Raw genomic sequence first — 19,843 nt, 5'->3', positions numbered from 1 at the left:
CTCCATCACGGGTGCTCCCCAGATCCGAAAGATCGTACATGTAGCTACGGACACACAGATAGAGTATGCTGAATCCGATTGCTTTATTAGGTGTGTGTTTCACCTTGGTCAGGTTAGGATTACAGAATTACTGGAATTTCACAAATATTCGGTGTACTTACATTTTTGGTCCTTTCGGTGCCTCTGTTTCATACCTAAATTTTCCATACACCGAGCAAACACTAACACACATAATCCAATAGGGAACTGCTTCTCTGTACCTAAAGTTTCTGTTCACCTAACCTGGCATTTTGCCCTCATACCGAAAATATTTAGCACCGAAAATTTCTGAAATTAGAGTGTTTCATACTGTGGGTTTGACACTCCATTGACTTAGCTCAAGAGTCGTCATAAGTTATAGCGAATTGTACGTACTAACGATTATGTGGTAAGCAGACCTGGAAACAGTTGTATAGACCACGTTTCGCCAGGGCATGTCAGAATTTTATTTACCAACGGGGTTTTTGTACTGACCGGACTTGTTATAACGAGGGAAGACCTGTGTTGGTTTTTTTTGTACTGACCGGACTTGTTATAACGAGGGAAGACCGACCTGTATTGGGGTTTTTGTACTGACCGGACTTGTTATAACCAGGGAGGACCTGTATTGGGGTTTTTGTACTGACCGGACTTGTTATAACCAGGGAGGACCTGTATTGGGGTTTTTGTACTGACCGGACTTGTTATAACCAGGGAGGACCTCTATTGGGGTTTTTGTACTGACCGGACTTGTTATAACTAGGGAGGACCTGTATTGGGGGGTTATGTACTGACCGGACTTGTTATAACCAGGGAGGACCTGTATTGGGGTTTTTGTACTGACCGGACTTGTTATAACGAGGGAAGACCTGTGTTGGTTTTTTTTGTACTGACCGGACTTGTTATAACGAGGGAAGACCGACCTGTATTGGGGTTTATGTACTGACCCGACTTGTTATAACAAGGGAGGACCTGTATGGGTTTTTTTCGTACTGACCGGACTTGTTATAACGAGGGAGGACCTGTATTGGGGGGGGGGGGGGGGGGTTATGTACTGACCGGACTTGTTATAACGAGGGAGGACCTGTATTGGGGGTTTTCCCTTTGACCTACCGGTGCTTTGCAGAAGCCGTTTCTCCCACTAAACCTTCGTTTCACATAGGGGCCTGCCTCTATCACGGCTGTGCACAACAACAACAACAACAACAACAACAACAACAACAACAACAACAACAACAACAACAACAACAACAACAACAACAACAACGACGACAACAACAACAACAACACACACACACGCCAGTCAAACAGACAGCGTTACCAGCCAAACAGACAGTGTTACCAGCCAAACAGACAGCATTACCAGCCAAACAGACAGCGTTACCAGCCAAACAGACAGCATTACCAGCCAAACAGACAGCATTACCAGCCAAACAGACAGCATTACCAGCCAAACAGACAGCATTACCAGCCAAACAGACAGCATTACCAGCCAAACAGACAGCATTACCAGCCAAACAGACAGCATTACCAGCCAAACAGACAGCATTACCAGCCAAACAGACAGCGTTACCAGCCAAACAGACAGCGTTCCAGCCAAACAGACAGTGTTACCAGCCAAACAGACAGCATTACCAGCCAAACAGACAGTGTTACCAGCCAAACAGACAGTGTTACCAGCCAAACAGACAGCGTTCCAGCCAAACAGACAGCGTTCCAGCCAAACAGACAGCATTACCAGCCAAACAGACAGCGTTACCAGCCAAACAGACAGTGTTACCAGCCAAACAGACAGCATTACCAGCCAAACAGACAGCATTACCAGCCAAACAGACAGTGTTACCAGCCAAACAGACAGTGTTACCAGCCAAACAGACAGCGTTCCAGCCAAACAGACAGCGTTACCAGTCAAACAGACAGCATTACCAGCCAAACAGACAGCGTTACCAGCCAAACAGACAGTGTTACCAGCCAAACAGACAGCGTTCCAGCCAAACAGACAGTGTTACCAGTCAAACAGACAGCATTACCAGCCAAACAGACAGCGTTCCAGCCAAACAGACAGTGTTACCAGCCAAACAGACAGCGTTCCAGCCAAACAGACAGCGTTCCAGCCAAACAGACAGCGTTCCAGCCAAACAGACAGTGTTACCAGCCAAACAGACAGCGTTACCAGTCAAACAGACAGCGTTACCAGTCAAACAGACAGCATTACCAGCCAAACAGACAGCGTTACCAGCCAAACAGACAGTGTTTCCAGCCAAACAGACAGCGTTCCAGCCAAACAGACAGTGTTACCAGTCAAACAGACAGCATTACCAGCCAAACAGACAGCGTTCCAGCCAAACAGACAGCATTACCAGCCAACCAGACAGTGTTACCAGCCAAACAGACAGCGTTCCAGCCAAACAGACAGCGTTACCAGTCAAACAGACAGCATTACCAGCCAAACAGACAGCGTTACCAGCCAAACAGACAGTGTTACCAGCCAAACAGACAGCGTTCCAGCCAAACAGACAGTGTTACCAGTCAAACAGACAGCATTACCAGCCAAACAGACAGCGTTCCAGCCAAACAGACAGTGTTACCAGCCAAACAGACAGCGTTCCAGCCAAACAGACAGCATTACCAGCCAAACAGACAGCGTTACCAGCCAAACAGACAGTGTTACCAGCCAAACAGACAGCATTACCAGCCAAACAGACAGTGTTACCAGCCAAACAGACAGTGTTACCAGCCAAACAGACAGCGTTCCAGCCAAACAGACAGCGTTACCAGTCAAACAGACAGCATTACCAGCCAAACAGACAGCGTTACCAGCCAAACAGACAGCGTTACCAGCCAAACAGACAGCGTTCCAGTCAAACAGACAGCATTACCAGCCAAACAGACAGCATTACCAGCCAAACAGACAGCGTTCCAGCCAAACAGACAGTGTTACCAGCCAAACAGACAGCGTTCCAGCCAAACAGACAGCGTTCCAGCCAAACAGACAGCGTTCCAGCCAAACAGACAGTGTTACCAGCCAAACAGACAGCGTTACCAGTCAAACAGACAGCGTTACCAGTCAAACAGACAGCATTACCAGCCAAACAGACAGCGTTACCAGCCAAACAGACAGTGTTACCAGCCAAACAGACAGCGTTCCAGCCAAACAGACAGTGTTACCAGTCAAACAGACAGCATTACCAGCCAAACAGACAGCGTTCCAGCCAAACAGACAGCATTACCAGCCAACCAGACAGTGTTACCAGCCAAACAGACAGCATTACCAGCCAACCAGACAGTGTTACCAGCCAAACAGACAGCGTTCCAGCCAAACAGACAGCGTTACCAGTCAAACAGACAGCATTACCAGCCAAACAGACAGCGTTACCAGCCAAACAGACAGTGTTACCAGCCAAACAGACAGCGTTCCAGCCAAACAGACAGTGTTACCAGTCAAACAGACAGCATTACCAGCCAAACAGACAGCGTTCCAGCCAAACAGACAGTGTTACCAGCCAAACAGACAGCGTTCCAGCCAAACAGACAGCGTTCCAGCCAAACAGACAGCGTTCCAGCCAAACAGACAGCGTTACCAGCCAAACAGACAGCGTTACCAGTCAAACAGACAGCGTTACCAGCCAAACAGACAGTGTTACCAGCCAAACAGACAGTGTTACCAGCCAAACAGACAGCGTTACCAGCCAAACAGACAGCGTTCCAGCCAAACAGACAGTGTTACCAGCCAAACAGACAGCGTTACCAGCCAAACAGACAGCGTTCCAGCCAAACAGACAGCGTTACCAGCCAAACAGACAGTGTTACCAGCCAAACAGACAGTGTTACCAGCCAAACAGACAGTGTTACCAGCCAAACAGACAGCGTTACCAGCCAAACAGACAGCGTTCCAGCCAAACAGACAGCGTTACCAGCCAAACAGACAGCGTTACCAGCCAAACAGACAGCGTTCCAGCCAAACAGACAGCGTTACCAGCCAAACAGACAGTGTTACCAGCCAAACAGACAGTGTTACCAGCCAAACAGACAGTGTTACCAGCCAAATAGACAGTGTTCTGCGTACATGGACTAGAGTATTATGCATGATCGTGTTCTCCGCACATTAACCCAGCTTACCATTTGTTTCAACAAGCTCCACATCCGTGTCCTGTGCTCCACCATAATCACTCTCGTCCAGATAGACACCATTATACGGCAGGTCCCTAGGGTGGCAGACACGGTAACACACGGTGCAAAATCTCGTGAAACTCCACTGAAAACGGAATCAAGCGTTCTGATGAAGATTCCACGCAAGTCCAAACAGTACTTAAAAAAACAAAAATCACAGGCGTGGCAGGTGAGGCCAAACTGCGCCACTAATTTCATATTGTGCTTTTTGAATAGAGACTTAGTTGAAGGGTAACATAGCACACGAAGAGACGAAGCCAGTTGTAAATCTGGTGAGGCATTGCGTGCCGTTACTTCTCAAATCAGTACACATTTTTCCCCAATGTGCTGTATAAATTGACATCGCTGTGCTTCGTCATATTATCACCATGTACTGATTCGAGAAGTAATGGCACGAAAGGCCTTGTCAGATTTACAACTAGCTACGTCGCTTCATGTGCGAATTGTGCTTTTGAAACATACTTCTCCATGATACTTCTGCATGGAGAAGTATCATGGAGAAGTATCGTAAATATTTCTATCTTTATTTATCATATAATACCACTCCTTGGTCTAGAAAGAATACTTTTTGGATAATAAAATATGGCCTATATGGGCCCAATTTCCAATTTTTCCAGGGAAGGGAGAGGGTGATCATTTTTTTCTTTTCTTCGTCGAATGATATCAAGTCAGTATCGCTGCCAATGTCATCTCCGCAGGCCTTGCCGTCGTTTTGACTGGACTGGCAATCCTCGCCAAGTCTTCAAAAAGGCGCAGCGCTCCCGCTGTGTCCATGGCTTTCTTCTCTGCTTCCACTACAGTTGTGTTCTGTCTCGAAGCCTGTTTTGAACGAGAGAGCTTGGAAGCTCAGGGCCCTACGCTATGCTTTTTTTGCCTAGCTAGCTCATCATGCATGTTGTTAGAACTGATGGAAATGTTTTTTTTCCATTGATTGGCTACATCAAAATTTCTCTTTGCATCCGAGGGTAATACGACACCGTCTACATGGTCTGCCACCTTGATGACCTAGGCAAAAAAAGCATAGGGATGTTATAATTTTTTCATTTCTCCTTTTTTTAGACATAACCTGGGATTCGAACCCGCCCTATCGCCCTGCATCATCCCCCGACACACTTCGCATACATACTCATTCTTCCAAGTTGCTTCACGTTATGATCTTGCATTTAAAAGCCCTATTTGAATATTGTGGCCAGCTGTTTGTAGCCAGCTGTCTTTGATGGTACAGTACGGGACAGGTACGGCCGAGGGTAGTACGACACCGTCTGCCACCTTGATGACTTAGGCAAAAAAAGCATAGGGATGTTATAAATTTTTCATTTCTCCTATATTCTTTTCAAGACATAACCTGGGATTCGAACCCGCACTATCGCCCTGCATGCATTCCCCCGATTCACTTCGCATTCATACTCATACTCATTCTTCCAAGTTGCTTCACGTTATGATCTTGCATTTGAAAGCCCGATTTGAATATTGTGACCAGCTGTTTGTGGTCAGCTGTCTTTGATGGTACGGTACGTTATGAGACAGGTGCGTGATAGCGCCAGGCATGCCGGTTTCACAAACAAACAAACGAACACGGAATTAAAGCTGTGTGGACCCTGGCTAGCGCCAGACGTTACTGAAGTAACGTCTCTTGAATAGCTACGGAAATAAAAGCCTGTTTTGAAGCCTGTTTTGAATTTTTTTTTAAGGGTTTGCTCCCCACACCGGAGCTCGCGCTATTCCGCCGATTTGACTTGACACTTGACTGACTCGCGACTGCCATCCAGAGAACACGTTGCAGGTTTGTCGAGTCGAAGGTTCGATGGACTTCTCGTGTTCTCTGGATGGCAGTCGTGAGTCAGTCAGGTCAAATCGGCGGAGTAGCGCGAGCTCCGATGTAGGGAGCGAACCCTTTCTTACGAATCATCGCCGAAGTCGCAACCCCTATTTCGTACTGTTTTGAATAAAATACTTATTTTGAAGGTACGCTGTCAGCATATAAGCCTGGTTTTAGTGTCGACATACATAGCAGGCCCGTCGCACCGACTTTGGAGGTGGGGCGGCCATGGAAGGGAGGAGGGGGGGGGGGGTCCCAATGCATGACAGACATACTAAACATGTCACCTACTTTCTTGGTCCGGGGGCCAAGTCCCAAAAAGGTGCTTCTAAATGGGACCAGCAATATTTCACTTCTGCTTGAGCGCATTCTTACGCAATTGCTTCCATTCGTGCCTGCACATTTACGGAGTACTGAAGATTGTATGATGGTGTTGCGCAACCTCAAAAACCACCCAGAGGAATGTATTGTAGCGTCTCTGGACGCTGTTTCACTCTACTCGAGTATTCCTATTCAAGAAAGCATCGATGCGGCGGCCATAGAGTTATTAGAAGAGCATGAGGAATCAGTTGATATGTTTGCACTGTCATTATCAGACATACGCGAAATGCTCATGGTTGTCCTCGAGTCACATTTCTTTGAGTTTGACGGCGTTATCTATCGACAACAGCAGGGTCTAGCTATGGGCAACCACCTCGCGCACCCCATTGGCTATTATCTTTGTGCGAAATTCGAGTCACGTGCCCTGTCTGAGTATCCCCTGAAACCGCTCTTGTATCGTCGGTATATTGATGATTGCTCGTTTGGATCTTTGGTATTGCTGCATTTCTGGCATTTGTTGATTATCTCAATTCCCGCCACCCACGCATACAATTCACCGCAGAATATACACACACGACCAACTCTCGCACCATCAGTTACTTGGACCTGTCAATCTCGGTGTCAGGTGGCAAGTTGGACTGGGAGTTATTTGTCAAGTCGTCCCATAGTGGTGTACAGTACATTTGTCATATTTGTCTGCTTTGCCAATGGAAACAAAAATCGCTATCGCCAACAACCAGATCCTCAGGGCAGTCAACAACGCAACAACGGAGGCAGGACGACAACGGGGGATTAAAAAGATCACCACACTCCTCCTTGAGAACCACTACCCTCCCATGTCGCATTATACCATCAGCCATACAACAATTAGACACCGCACGGGCAACCGCCCGCATCCCAGAGCAGCACCACCAGCAGACACCACATCGGAAGGGGAAACGACAGTACACGTCACTTGTCAAGGTACCGTACGTAAACGACCAGCTTGCAAGGAGGGTTCGTCAAGTGGTCAGGTCGTTCGATAGAGATGCGCCTGTTGTCTTTACGTCCGGTCGCTCACTACATGATATATTGGTCTCGTCGTCATTCAGCAAGCCACAATGCCCCAGGACACTACAGCAGCAGAGGGAGAAGAGGGGGTGGGGTCAGCCGGCTGAATGCCGTGCATGCGATGGTGATCTGAAACGTGATGCGTGTATGTCCCAAGATGTGGTGTACTCTATGACATGTACCATCTGTTAAGATGATTACGTCGGGGAAACAGAAAGGACAACACGCAAGAGGACTGAGGAGCACTACAGACAAGCCAAGAACGCGACATTGGGAAAGCCATGGGGAGACCATTATCGACAAAAGCAGCACACCCTCCCATCGTCACCGCAGTTCTCACCATTCACCAATCTACAAGTTCTCAACATTCACCCATCCACAACAACAAGACGTGTCGTGGCAAGTCGTGGCAACAAGACGCCATTTTTGATGTGAGGATTACTCACCCCGCAGCGTTCGTGTTGTCTCGATCACAAGCCCTGATCCAGCTCAAATCCCATGAGCGAGCGAAGAAAAATCAATATGCCAGTCGGGTTGTGAACGTTGAGCGTGGCTCATTCACCCCACTGGTGTTTTCTACATATGGATTCAGTGGACCTGAGACCAATCAGGTCTTAAAGTCTTTGGCCTCCCTTTTTGTAGGGCGCCATAATGATCTCAAATACCCCGTTGTCATGGGTATGCTGCGTACCCGATTATCATTTTGCCTTTTGCGGTGGGATTACTTGCTTCCGTGGATGTCGTGGCTCGTATACCAAAAGACGTTTGAATTCATTTGTTGCTCAGTGCCGTCAGGCTCGTTAGTGCTTTGCACTTCACCTGAGCAGATTATCACATGTCACTTCAATAATTATGTGGGATTAATATCTTACATTAGATAATATATTGTTGGTACAATATCTGCAATCATCCAATATTTATTTGACACAATAATATTCTTAATTTAACTCAATTCAATGGTTTCCCGACTATATTGACATATTCATTGATGATAATCTATTCAGTTTTCTCTGGATTGCCCGTAAAGGAGGCCCTTCTCATTCACCCATCTACAAGTTCTCACCATTCACCCATCTACAAATTCTCACCATTCACCCATCTACAAGTTCTCGCCAGCAGGCAACGGTCATACGCTGACTGCAGAATCATGGAGGCACTATTCATGAGGAAAAGGAAGCCGGCAGTGACACAAGACAAGGTGTGTTGCTAGAAGTGTGGATTTTTCTGCTTTGTACCCACACTAGTAACCCTCCACCAGCAGTGCACTATATTTTTTCACTTCATAAATATCACGCGGACGAAAATTTGAACTAATGTATATCAATTGCAGTGTAGCCTAGAGACCGTTAGAGAGAGTGTATACAAGGTGTGTGTACAGGATGTATGGATTCGAGTAGAAATAGAGCATTTTTTATTATTATTTTATTTATTTCACCTTCCCGTGGCCAGGGAATATAGGCCGATATGGAGGGAGGTGGGGGGGGGGGGGGGCGCGATAGCCAGCCATGGCAGTGAGCAAAAACAATGAAAAAATATTACAAATAACAAGAGGGAATAACCCACACAGGGCATTGTATGATGGACATACTGAGCGTGTCATCATGGTTACTTACTGTCGCAGTGATGCGTAGCCGTGTTCCAGAACAAGTGGCAAACCGTAGGCAGCCAGTACAGCTGACGACTTGCCCACGCCACTGCCAGACGGGGGCGGAAGAGAGAGAGAGAGGTTGTTAACATGCAGACCCACATGCGCAAATGCACGTACACGCACGAAAGCACACGTGTATGCACACACACACACAAAGTCACACATACACAAAGTCACAAACACACACACACACACACACACACACACGTTCGCACGCGTGCACACACGCGCACACGTTCGCACACACACAGATGAGGTCTAGTCATGTGACCTTGTGGCTCAGCTGAATGTTGTAATCATTGATAGCTATCAGGAAAGAGGTTTACTGTATCTGACATGCAGAGTGCGTCGACTCTATTGCAGCCAATTCATTTTAAAAGATCGCTCAAACACACACATACAGTCTCTCAACAAGTATGCATGTTTGTTTGGCAAAGGGTTAAACATTTAAAACAATTCCGCTCCTGCTCTTGTAGCAGTTGAGCACTCTTGCGTGGAGTAGTGCCTTTGCTGTTTGCGTTATGCAGAGCTCACCGACTTGTCAGTTTGAGCACTCTGGCAAGGTACGTTCGGGCCTGATTGGAAATTTTTATTTCCATTGCTATCAGGTTCGGCCTCATTTCCTCTGTGCTGGGCTGACGAGTCCACAAAGGACGAAACAGTTCTGTCCGCAGATTGAGTAAAATAATTTCCCTCAAAATATGTCGGTCCTGGACAATGATCAGGATTGGAGAGCGATCTTTAAAAACCTGAAATGCACAGTGCGCTTTAGGATCTACATAAGAGACAGGATTACAGTCCGGCCTCGCTTAGCCGCACACATCCGTTTTCCACAAAAAAATATCCGGGTAGGCGAGGGAACCGGAGGATGGAACATACTAGGCACTGGCGGATTATGCCAGCAAAATAATAATTATAACAATTAGTGGCATAATTTTGGTTATACTCATAAAAAGAACACACTTCAGGCTCATTAGTAGTAGTATTCTTTTATTTATAGTGGAGGAACCAAAACAGGCAGACGCCTAATAACAATGGACCCACTGTGTAGGGTGATGGAGGAGGGGGGGGGGGGGGGCATGGCTAATGGTAAAATAGTGGCGACGAAATAGAGCAGTTCCAGCACAGTTACAGAAACATGGGCGTAAAGCTAAAAGCAGGCAAGAATGTGTTGCAAAGCGCTTGACTTGAAGGCGAAATAGAGCAGTTCCAGCACAGCTACAGAAACATGGGCGTAAAGCTAAAAGCAGGCAAGAATGTGTTGCAAAGCGCTTGACTTGAAGGCGGCCAGTTTGGTGATGCCTCGGATATCCGCCTGGAGGGAATTGCACGTATTCATCCAAAATGGCGGACGCCCACGCTGCATACATGGTATGGGCGCACGTGAGCCACGCTGTGGGGACACTTGTTCGATTCCGCATACAAATATATACAAATACGTGGAAAAGAAGTTTCTCTAATCGCTGGAACTTGTGAGTTTCTTTCGATATAGACTACTGGTCTTCAAGGTATACAATAGTAGTGACCCAACGAAGTGGAATTTGCGGAATACAACGTTCGAGACGGCTCAACAAGTCAAGAGTAAAGTGCGAATTTACTATGTACGCAAATGAGAAAACCTACTTGTTTCCCCGCAGCGCTAGTCACGTGCGCCTTCAGTGAATACGTGCCATTCCAGAGAACTGCACCAGCATGTCACCAATTTGGTAGAATGTGCAGAAGCAGGGGCAGGGACGATAAGCAGGTTACTGTTGCCTCCTCGAGTTCTTCGTGACGAAAGAGGTCGAAAAAAGTTTCAAACAATCTACTTCCTGAAGAATTTAGACAACGCCATATAAAGCAGAGCAAGTTAAGTTGAAAGGTACCGCACAAGGGAGAGACATGTACACGCTCAAGCAGCGTAACAGTGGGGGTCCATGGGGGCACTTTGCATACAGCAGGCAGTGCGCGCTTGAAGAGCCATTATGAACATCTTGAAAGTTTTCACAAGTATACTTTCAAGCCTTCTCATCAGGTGAAATATACAGGCAAGGGAAAAGGAACAGGAATAGAAACAGTGGATTACAGTCCATTCATTGGAAACTGGCACCCTAACTTTTTGGTGTCTCTCTCACATAGTTGTAGAGATCGTGAAAACAACAGTACGTCCTGCATTGTGTGACCCGTGCAATTACTCCTTGCCACATTTGAGGCCAGAAAAGTCCAATAATAGGGAAATAGAAATTCAGCCAGGTTTTACAAAATTAGGACAGGTATGCCATGGTAAAATGTATTGAGAAGCAGATCCAAAACCCAGATTTTTGAGATTTAAAGTGGGTTTTTGATCCTCAATTCGGCCCAAATCCGACTTTCAAAAGCCAGCGGGCCCGTTTCCGATGAATGGACTGTAAGTACAGTAAGGTCCAGGAGGTGGTAAAACAGCGCAAGGAAGAAGATAGCTAAAGTAAACAGCGAAAATGCGTGACCTATACACATAGTAATAATGACACAAAGGTGCAAGTGCGAGAAAACTCAATAAGCGTGACATGTAGTGCGACAACAAGAGACAACCACTGGACATAACTAAGGAGGTTTTGACGACCTACCTAAGAGCCTAAGTGTGAATTTAATTTGCTTCTGCTTGCAAAGGTTGGGTTTGTTTGTGTGGATGTATTCGGTTTCCAAAACATTCAGCAATCTTGCGCTGCGTACACGTGACACAATCGAAAAACAATCATCTGAATACACAGCACGGCAATCACGCAGTGCTAGATTGCTGAATGCTTTGGAAGCCGTATACTTTGCAAGCAGAAGCAAAGGTATACACCATTGTCTCGCCATTGTCACGTCACAGCCATTCTTCAGTTGCCATGATAATGCCGTAGCTTGGCAATGAAGTGACGAAGTGACAAACACATGCTCACAAAGAATGTGTCTGTCTGAAGAATGGCTGTGACGTGACAATGGTGAGGTGCTGTGCTGTGTGGTGAGTCAGTGGACGGAGTGAATGCCCCAGGGGCCTCTCGCGTTGCTACTTGCCGTGCTATGCTGTGCCATCTATCGAAGTCACACCTGGCTATCACTACATGACTGTACTCTCACTAACACTCTTTATATTACTAGTATCCTCAGTGTAGTCTATCTGTATCGCCTTTGCTTAGCCTTAATCTTCGCGCCTAAGATGCGCCATAATGTTTCCCCCTTTTTTGCCCCTAAGATGCGCCATTATGTTTCCCCCTTTTTTGCTACAAAAGGGTGAAGTTCACTATCTGTTAGCCATTCTACATTATCAACCTTCACTGACGAGATCCTGATGATCGAAACAGCTGCTGTCTGAAGGAGCAGAGTACCAACTGAATTGTCATTTTGCTGATGGTGTGCTGTGGCAACGTGTTGATGTCGGCCGGAGAGTGCAGCGGTGTGGTGTGGTGGTTGATAAGAATCTGGACAAGGCCGAATGCTGCTACTTACCCCTTTTGTTCTAGTATGTAGGCTACACAATTGTTGTAGTACTTACGCTGATGATTGTTTCTCTGTCTTTCACGGTGCTTGGGACCGGTACTATTGTTTACGACTTGCAGTTACAAGATTTGAAAGCTGAAATTGTCAACGGAAGCGGACTGGCAGATATATATATATATATTGAAGCTCTTTTCACCGCTTTCGATTGGCCCAGTGGCTATCCGCTTTAAGCTGCAGGAGGGCGTTGACACGTCACATAAACTCTCTCCCAAACTTCCCGAGAAAACCTTCACAAATTCCACATATCACCTCCCCCCCCCCCCCTCCTTCTATACTTGTGCTTACTACGTTAACAAAAGCTTACTACGTTAACAAAAACTTCGTGATGGCTTTTGGAGGGACTGGTTTGCGCACAAACTGCTGTGAAAAGAGTCGTGATCACTTTCTCGGCCTTCCCTGGCGTGCCATGAAAGAGGTATGATGCGAGGAAAGCGACCCTTCACAATATGCCGATCGGAATCGATGGATGCGCTGTGGCAACATAGGTGATGACAGTCACGGCGAGCGAAACTGAAATACCACTTCTCCGGGGGGAGAATGCGCTGCTTGGCCTCTCTACTACTCTAGCACTGAGTTTGAGAGTAGGGAGGTTCTGCTCTACGTTTTGGGAACGCGACGCAAAGAATCACGCGAACTTTCTTCGCGTTCCCGTAACGTAAAGAAATGCTGTTCTGCTCTACGTTTCACCTAGAGAAGTCACGTGGAATGTGTACTGGGAATTTCCCCTTCCATATTTGGCAGTTTTCTGCATGCAGTTGATCGATACCCAGCAAATCCGTACGCATTTTCTCTGCGTGTGCCACAACGTAGAGAACCCCATCTCCGCGTAGAAATCTGGAGCCAAAACACGCGAAGCCGTAGACTCTAACCCAGACACCTGCTCTCTACGTGATTTCTCTACGTTTCACGTATAGCAGAACCTCCCTAATGATAGAGACTGATGGAACGGAGCAGCGAGCCCACACAATGAGCGAGTGAACAAGGAGCTGCTCCGATCGCACGGCGCAATGAAATAAACTTGAACTCAAGTTCTTGTTCAACCTGCGCAAAGCCCAGAATCGAATGTCGATGACCATGCATACTTTCAGAAGTCTGCAGTCCGACGCGAGTCTCGTGGCTAAGGAAAGTCGACTGGACTTGCTAGCCGCTGCCGTTCAGTGCTGGCAAGAGTATCCACTAGAGAAAATGGAATCCGTTTGGCTGTGCCTTTACTCCTCGTTTCACGGAGTTCAGGAGAGCGGAGATGAAACCAATGAGTCGTATAATAGTTTTACAACTCTGAGGTGGAAACGAGTAATTGCCGCCGCGGGGGATCACGCAGCTTGAAAGCCAACTTACTTGAACCACAGCGACATCAAGTTAAGCGGAGTGTGATCAAAGAAGCCGAGGCAAGGCTGAAACGATCTGAACAACGACTCGAGAGAGATGACGACTCGTGTGCAGCAGATGACGACAGCGACGCAGGGTCAAAAATGAGTCGAGCGAAAGCAACGCAAACTGAACTCCCTGATCATTCCGCTAACAGTTTCTCTTGTAAAGACGCTGCTGCACATATGCTGAACTACCTTCGTTCAGTGATTTGCAGTCGATGCAAACTGTTCTTGATCTGTTCTACAGTCCATTTCAAAACTATAGACGCGTACCTAGGCAAAAACCGTTATGCCAGCATCTATACCACATAAAATCTGTGATCCCTTTGTGCATAATTTTTTCCAAATTGGGCGTCTGTTATCCAATCGTTTAGAAACTATATGAGAGTAATTGTGGAGCGATCCTGAGCAACATTCCGAAAACTATTCTCAAAAAGGTCCAGCCAAATTTGAAATATTTCAAAAACCCTACGCGTCTATAGTTTTGAAATGCAATGTAAGCGTTTTCAAATCCATCAAAATCCATCACGAAGTTTTTGTTAACGGATGAAGTATGCTTTACACTGTCACGTAACACTTACGTATCTCCATATACCTTGATGGTGAGACGATTGCGACTCTGGTCCTCTGCTACGCTAGCATCCGAGTGCCGCCGCATGTTCGTCACCCGCTTCATTCGCCTCAGCAGCCGCTCGGGATCGAACGGCTCCGCTCGAAGCCGCATGACCTTCTCTCCACGCTCCGCAGCACCCCCGGCACTGGCCTGCGAGGTGCGACTGGAGCTCTGCTGCGACGCTGCCCTCGTTCGCTGGACTGAGTGCGAGTGGCTGCTGTGCCTTGTCGGCGAGGACACGGACGACCCCGTCGCGCCCGTGCCGAACACAGAGTCACACAGAGCACTCTCAGGGCGTGCTGCTCGCCGTGCGACACCGCAGTCGCTGCTGCCACCGCTGCTGTCCTCGTCGCTGCCATCGCTGCTGCTGCTGCTGCTGCTGCCGCAGGCGTATTCGTGGTCCATCAGTGCCTCGTCCTCCTCTGTAATTTGAAGTGCGGCCACACCGGACACAAGGGAAGATGCATGCAGCGACGACGGGTAGCGCCTGCTGCTGCTGCTGCTCTTCTTCCTGCTGCTGCTCTTCTTGCTGCTGCTGCTGTTCTTGCTGCTGCTGCTGCCCAGGTCACCTACAGCACCACCGAAGCTGTTGCAACTACAGGGACGAGTGCAGCGTTGAGGTAGTCCACTACCGCTGCTGCTGGTGGTGCTGCTGCTGATCTGCTGCGGTTCGGACTCCGGCCGCCCAGTCTCAGCCTCAGACTCGTCTTCGTACACCATCACCATGGAACTCAACTCCACTGGCAGCAAGCCGGCATTCTGCAGACTGGAGCTCACGCGTCGCAGCCTTGTACAGTACTCGCGCGTGCAATCCTCCCAGGCCTGCTGTTGCCAGGCGCACGGCACAGCTACGGAGCTCCTCTCCTTTATCTCTGGCCAGTGGGCTAAGCTGCTGCGTAGATCTTTGACCAGGCTGCCCTGCTCACCATCTCCGCTGGTCTGAGAGCAGCTGTCCAGTGCATCCATAGCCACCCGACGTAACCTGGCGCTCTTGCTCATCTCCATTAGGGTGGGCAGCTCGATGGCAGGGTTTCCGTTGTTGTGCTCTTGCAGCCACGCCGTGTACGCTGGCGATTCTTCCGCGGCGCTCGGGCTCCCTGAGCTGCTCTGTTCCTGCCTCTTCACCTGTGCTCGGGGGCTGTACGTGGCGGAGATGCTGCCACGTGGCGGCGCGCTCGGAAACTCTGCCCTGTCCCGGAGGCTCAACTCTAGAAAGTTCGAACTGGAGAGTCTTGACAGTCTGGGCAATGCACGGGGAAACGTCCCACCAAGACAGGACCGCTGCTCATCAGCGGCCTCGTCCACAACATCTTCCGCATGGTGCAGGCGCACGGCCTCGCCAGCAGCGGGCTCAAGCATTGGCATCTCGCTAGCGCTTCGTTGTCGTCCTTCCTCTCGGTGTCGCTCTTCGCGTGCTTTCCTTGCCTCTTCATCTCGCTGTCTCTCTTCGGCTGCGAACCTTACTGCTGCCGAAGAATAATTATCCCGGTCAACGAGCCTTGGCAGATCCATGTCCTCCCGTGAGGTGCCGTACGACACACACACACACGTGCACACGCACACAGACAACGGGGAGAAAAATAGTCTACAGCTCAAAACCCGGCGACTGGAAAGCTGGACGGACGACGGGTGCCCAGGAAGCGCCACTCTCCGTGACTACCATGCGTTCAGCAGTAACTGTTGACTTCCTCGCTGTAGCCTCGAGGCCCCTGACGGCCTGAGTTCTCTCTACCTGTTTCGGCAGAGGGAAGAAAAACTAATCTTGCAACTGCAGTGCAGTGCAGGTGATGAAGCACAATCATGCACTGACTGTAGCAGTTGTAGTACTGCATTAATTTTATCGTAGTCGGTCGACGCGGTGCGGAGCAGGGAGCTGCCAGTCCCCTGGCGCGATGAGTCAAGAAAGCCGAAAGGGAGTTGTAAAATATCAGTACTTTAGTACACTATGCTCCAAGTGACGAAAATTTAATAGTATAATAGGGAGGTTCTGCTCTACGTTTTGGGAACGCGACGCAAAGAATCACGCGAGCTTTCTTCGCGTTCCCGTAACGTAAAGAAATGCTGTTCTGCTCTACGTTTCACCTAGAGAAGTCACGTGGAATGTGTACTGGGAATTTCCCCTTCCATATTTGGCAGTTTTCTGCATGCAGTTGATCGATACCCAGCAAATCCGTACGCATTTTCTCTGCGTGTGCCACAACGTAGAGAACCCGATCTCCGCGTAGAAATCTGGAGCCAAAACACGCGAAGCCGTAGACTCTAACCCAGACACCTGCTCTCTACGTGATTTCTCTACGTTTCACGTATAGCAGAACCTCCCTAAGGGCCTGTCCACACTAGGTAATAAAAACGGCGTGCCGTTTCAGAGTACGTGACGTACACGCGGTGCGCTGTCCACACTTCGCTCTGTCACCTGTACCACTACGTGTACCTGTTCATTTTTGTCCGTGGATGCACTACTGCCACTGGAAGACACGCAAGTGACTTGTAGTTGTAGCGTGTAGACCAGGCAAGCACTCCCTGGCTTGGTCTAGACCTACCCAGCTAGCTACAAAAACGAGTGGCGGCCCTGCGATGGCAGTACTGACGCCGAGCGCAAGGAACATCACCCTGAACTCTGTTCCAGGTACGGAAATTTGGCCACACTCTCGCGGCTGCGCAGCGTCACGGTCGAGGCCCGCTATAGCATCGCTTGATGAACTAATGGTTGTGGCCGCCGTGTATTTCCAGTAAAAGTCCCTGGCTTTGGCCTTCAGGACGGTCGTCAATTTCGTTCATCACAACTGAACAGGGTTCTACTTCCTATCCAAACAGTTTCAAATGCTCGCTCGTCAGTGAATTATCTCTCTCTCTCTCTCTACAACACCTTCCTCTTCACCAGACCCCGGGATTTCTCTGCATGTCCAGCCACGACTGTATCAATGTCGCCTCAGAGTCGTAGCTGAAACGGACGTGTGGCATTATGAAAACGGCAAAGCAAAAACAAGCTGCAGCAGCTGGAAACAGCAAGAAAAAGTGCGATCCGAAAACTCCACCGTACCGATCGACTCTCACACAACAAACACTGCGAAAACGGCACGTAGATGAGAAACGTGCTTTGTACAGGGGTCCTCGACTCACGTTCCGCGTGAATCCCACGTTCCCCGTTATCGGCCATTTTTCGTCACTCACCTTGGCAACAAGCATGTTTACGGCGTGTTTACGTGGTTTTCTACCTAGTCTGGACAGGCCCTAATAATAATTTTTTCGTAGATCTGCTCTGTTTCGGTCGCGTTTACGTTTGGGCGGATCGTGACCAACGCATATGGCCGATTGGTTTGCAGGCGCCTAGCGCCTGCGAACCATGACTGGCATGAGGTACTACTAATACCGTAAAGTACCGCCAGAGCGCCCCACCATCTGATCCTTTCGTGGTCGTAGCGTGGAGGTGGTCTGCTGTCTGTAGGTCATACGACATGAGCCTTGTACACATATTGCACGGTTTGCAGTCAATCCGTACCGGCCGTACCTTCGAGTGGACACAAGCTCCACACAAAAACCTGCCAAGTGTGACCTTAGTACACTAAGATCCTCACATCGCACACACTTCGTTGCACTCTGCCATACGATTTTCCTTACTCTGGCTGTAAAATCAAGGTGGGGCGCTCTCGCGAGACGGGGCGCACTGGCGGTACTTTACCGTTTACGGTCCTAGGCACTACTACTAGTACTAGTCTAGGTACTACATGTACTAGGTCCCGAGTTCGAGACCCGCGCGCGCTGGCAGCAGGGAGCGTGTAAAAAGACTTTTTACGCCAAACTAAAGAAGGTGTGTGGTTCGACTCACCCGACCGACCGTACAATTTCAGCCCGACCGTAACTTTTTTTCGGCGGGCTGTCGTGTGACTGACGTACGTGGACTGAACACGTCTACGTGCTGTGCGGCGTGAGTCTGCGGACGCAGGCGGCTCCTTTTGGACTTGACTTGTAGTTGTACTGCAGTGCAGTGCAGTGAGTGGTACGACTGCTGCCTTGTGCTGGTAGTAGAGTCTACTCGATACGCGTATACAGTGTATTTACATGTACTAAAAAATATATTTAAAAAAAAAATCCGCCCGCCCGCCCGTAAAAAAAATGTCCATGTTAGTCGAACCACACACCTTCTTTAGGCTGCAACCACACTAGGTACAAAATCACGTACAAACGGCATTACAGTAGAAATCGTCATGCCGACGCGTGCGAAATGCAAAATGCGCTTTGTAGGTTTTCAGCAACTGGCGCACCCCTGTAGAAAGCCACGTTTGTCGTTTTCGTCGTTTTCGCGCTCCTTCTCCTGTGTACAACTTTCCTTTTGTACCGGGTTATCGTACATAGCATCAGCATCAGCATTGTTTTTGAATTTCCCGGTCTTTTCCAGCGCATGGCACACGCTTCGGTACGACAACGTCACGTGCTGGTCGCGTGAAAACGTCATCTATGCAGACCGAAAAGTGTAGTGTGGTTGTGTACCGACTTGTACTGAGATATGCATGAAAATAATTTGTACTGTGATTTTTACGTAGTGTGGTTGCGGCCTAAGTTTGGCCTAAAAAGACTTTTTACGTGTGTTGAACTAGCTGTGCCGACACCAACGCGCGGTCAACTGGGTACTCACGATCACATGATCACAGCTCGGAGTGAGGATAACAAGGTTGCAGTTTACAGGGTTATGGGCCGTTACACGCCCGATTCAGGCGATTGGTTGAGAGACTCACATGATCACCTAGTACCTCCTCTCCCCTTATGAGGTCTGCATTCGCCACTAAGGTGTAAAGGCATAGTCCCCGCCTGCGGAAGCGAAGGCTTAGCTTTTTTTCTTTCTTTTTTTATTGCACTCAGAAAAAATAATAAGGCACCCATTTTTTACTTTTATCCAGGGGATGATGGCCCACGCCTGGTAAAAAGAATAAAAATAGAAAAGAATCATAACCAGTACATGAATAGACCTCTAGACAAAAATGTACATGTCTAGACTTTAGAAGGCTATAGCGTGTGTGTTTCTGAACATTCAAGTGATGTTGGGCGGCACTTCGACACCCCATCTTGGATGAATTCCTGCAGTGGTGGGTCAGCCTTTTTGCCAGAAGTCCAGCAGCTAGACTTCTCTGGAAGGCGAGGGCAGGCGTTGCGGTCAAATCGCAGGGTAATACACAACACGCTGGTGGAGTACCTATGAAGTTAGTTGGCGCTCAGCTGATGGAGTTCTTTGGTGATGTGCAGCCTTTCCTGACTGAGTGTCAGTATTCACCTAGCGCCTGTCAGCACCTCAAGAGTCAGCACCTCAAGAGAATCTTGAATGAGAGCAAGGACCTGCT

General features: G+C 48.5%; 1 protein-coding gene across 1 annotated transcript in view; it reads right to left on the bottom strand.

The window, feature by feature from the left end:
* The window catches only part of LOC135821362 (uncharacterized), a 45,480-nt gene extending 29,188 nt beyond the window's left edge, over positions 1–16,292 (bottom strand). Inside the window, exons 1-4 of the mRNA XM_065334429.1 lie at positions 14,479–16,292; positions 8,992–9,072; positions 4,138–4,223; positions 1,132–1,199 (exon numbers count right to left, since the gene is read on the bottom strand). Coding sequence (XP_065190501.1) covers positions 1,132–1,199; positions 4,138–4,223; positions 8,992–9,072; positions 14,479–16,022 — 1,779 coding nt within the window. The 5' untranslated portion in view covers positions 16,023–16,292. The remainder of the gene's footprint in view (positions 1–1,131; positions 1,200–4,137; positions 4,224–8,991; positions 9,073–14,478) is intronic.
* Positions 16,293–19,843: the final 3,551 nt, after the last annotated feature.

Source organism: Sycon ciliatum, chromosome 7 (assembly GCF_964019385.1).
Source record: "Sycon ciliatum chromosome 7, ocSycCili1.1, whole genome shotgun sequence".
NCBI classification, from domain to species: domain Eukaryota; kingdom Metazoa; phylum Porifera; class Calcarea; order Leucosolenida; family Sycettidae; genus Sycon; species Sycon ciliatum.
This window is presented reverse-complemented; position numbering and strand designations above follow the sequence as displayed.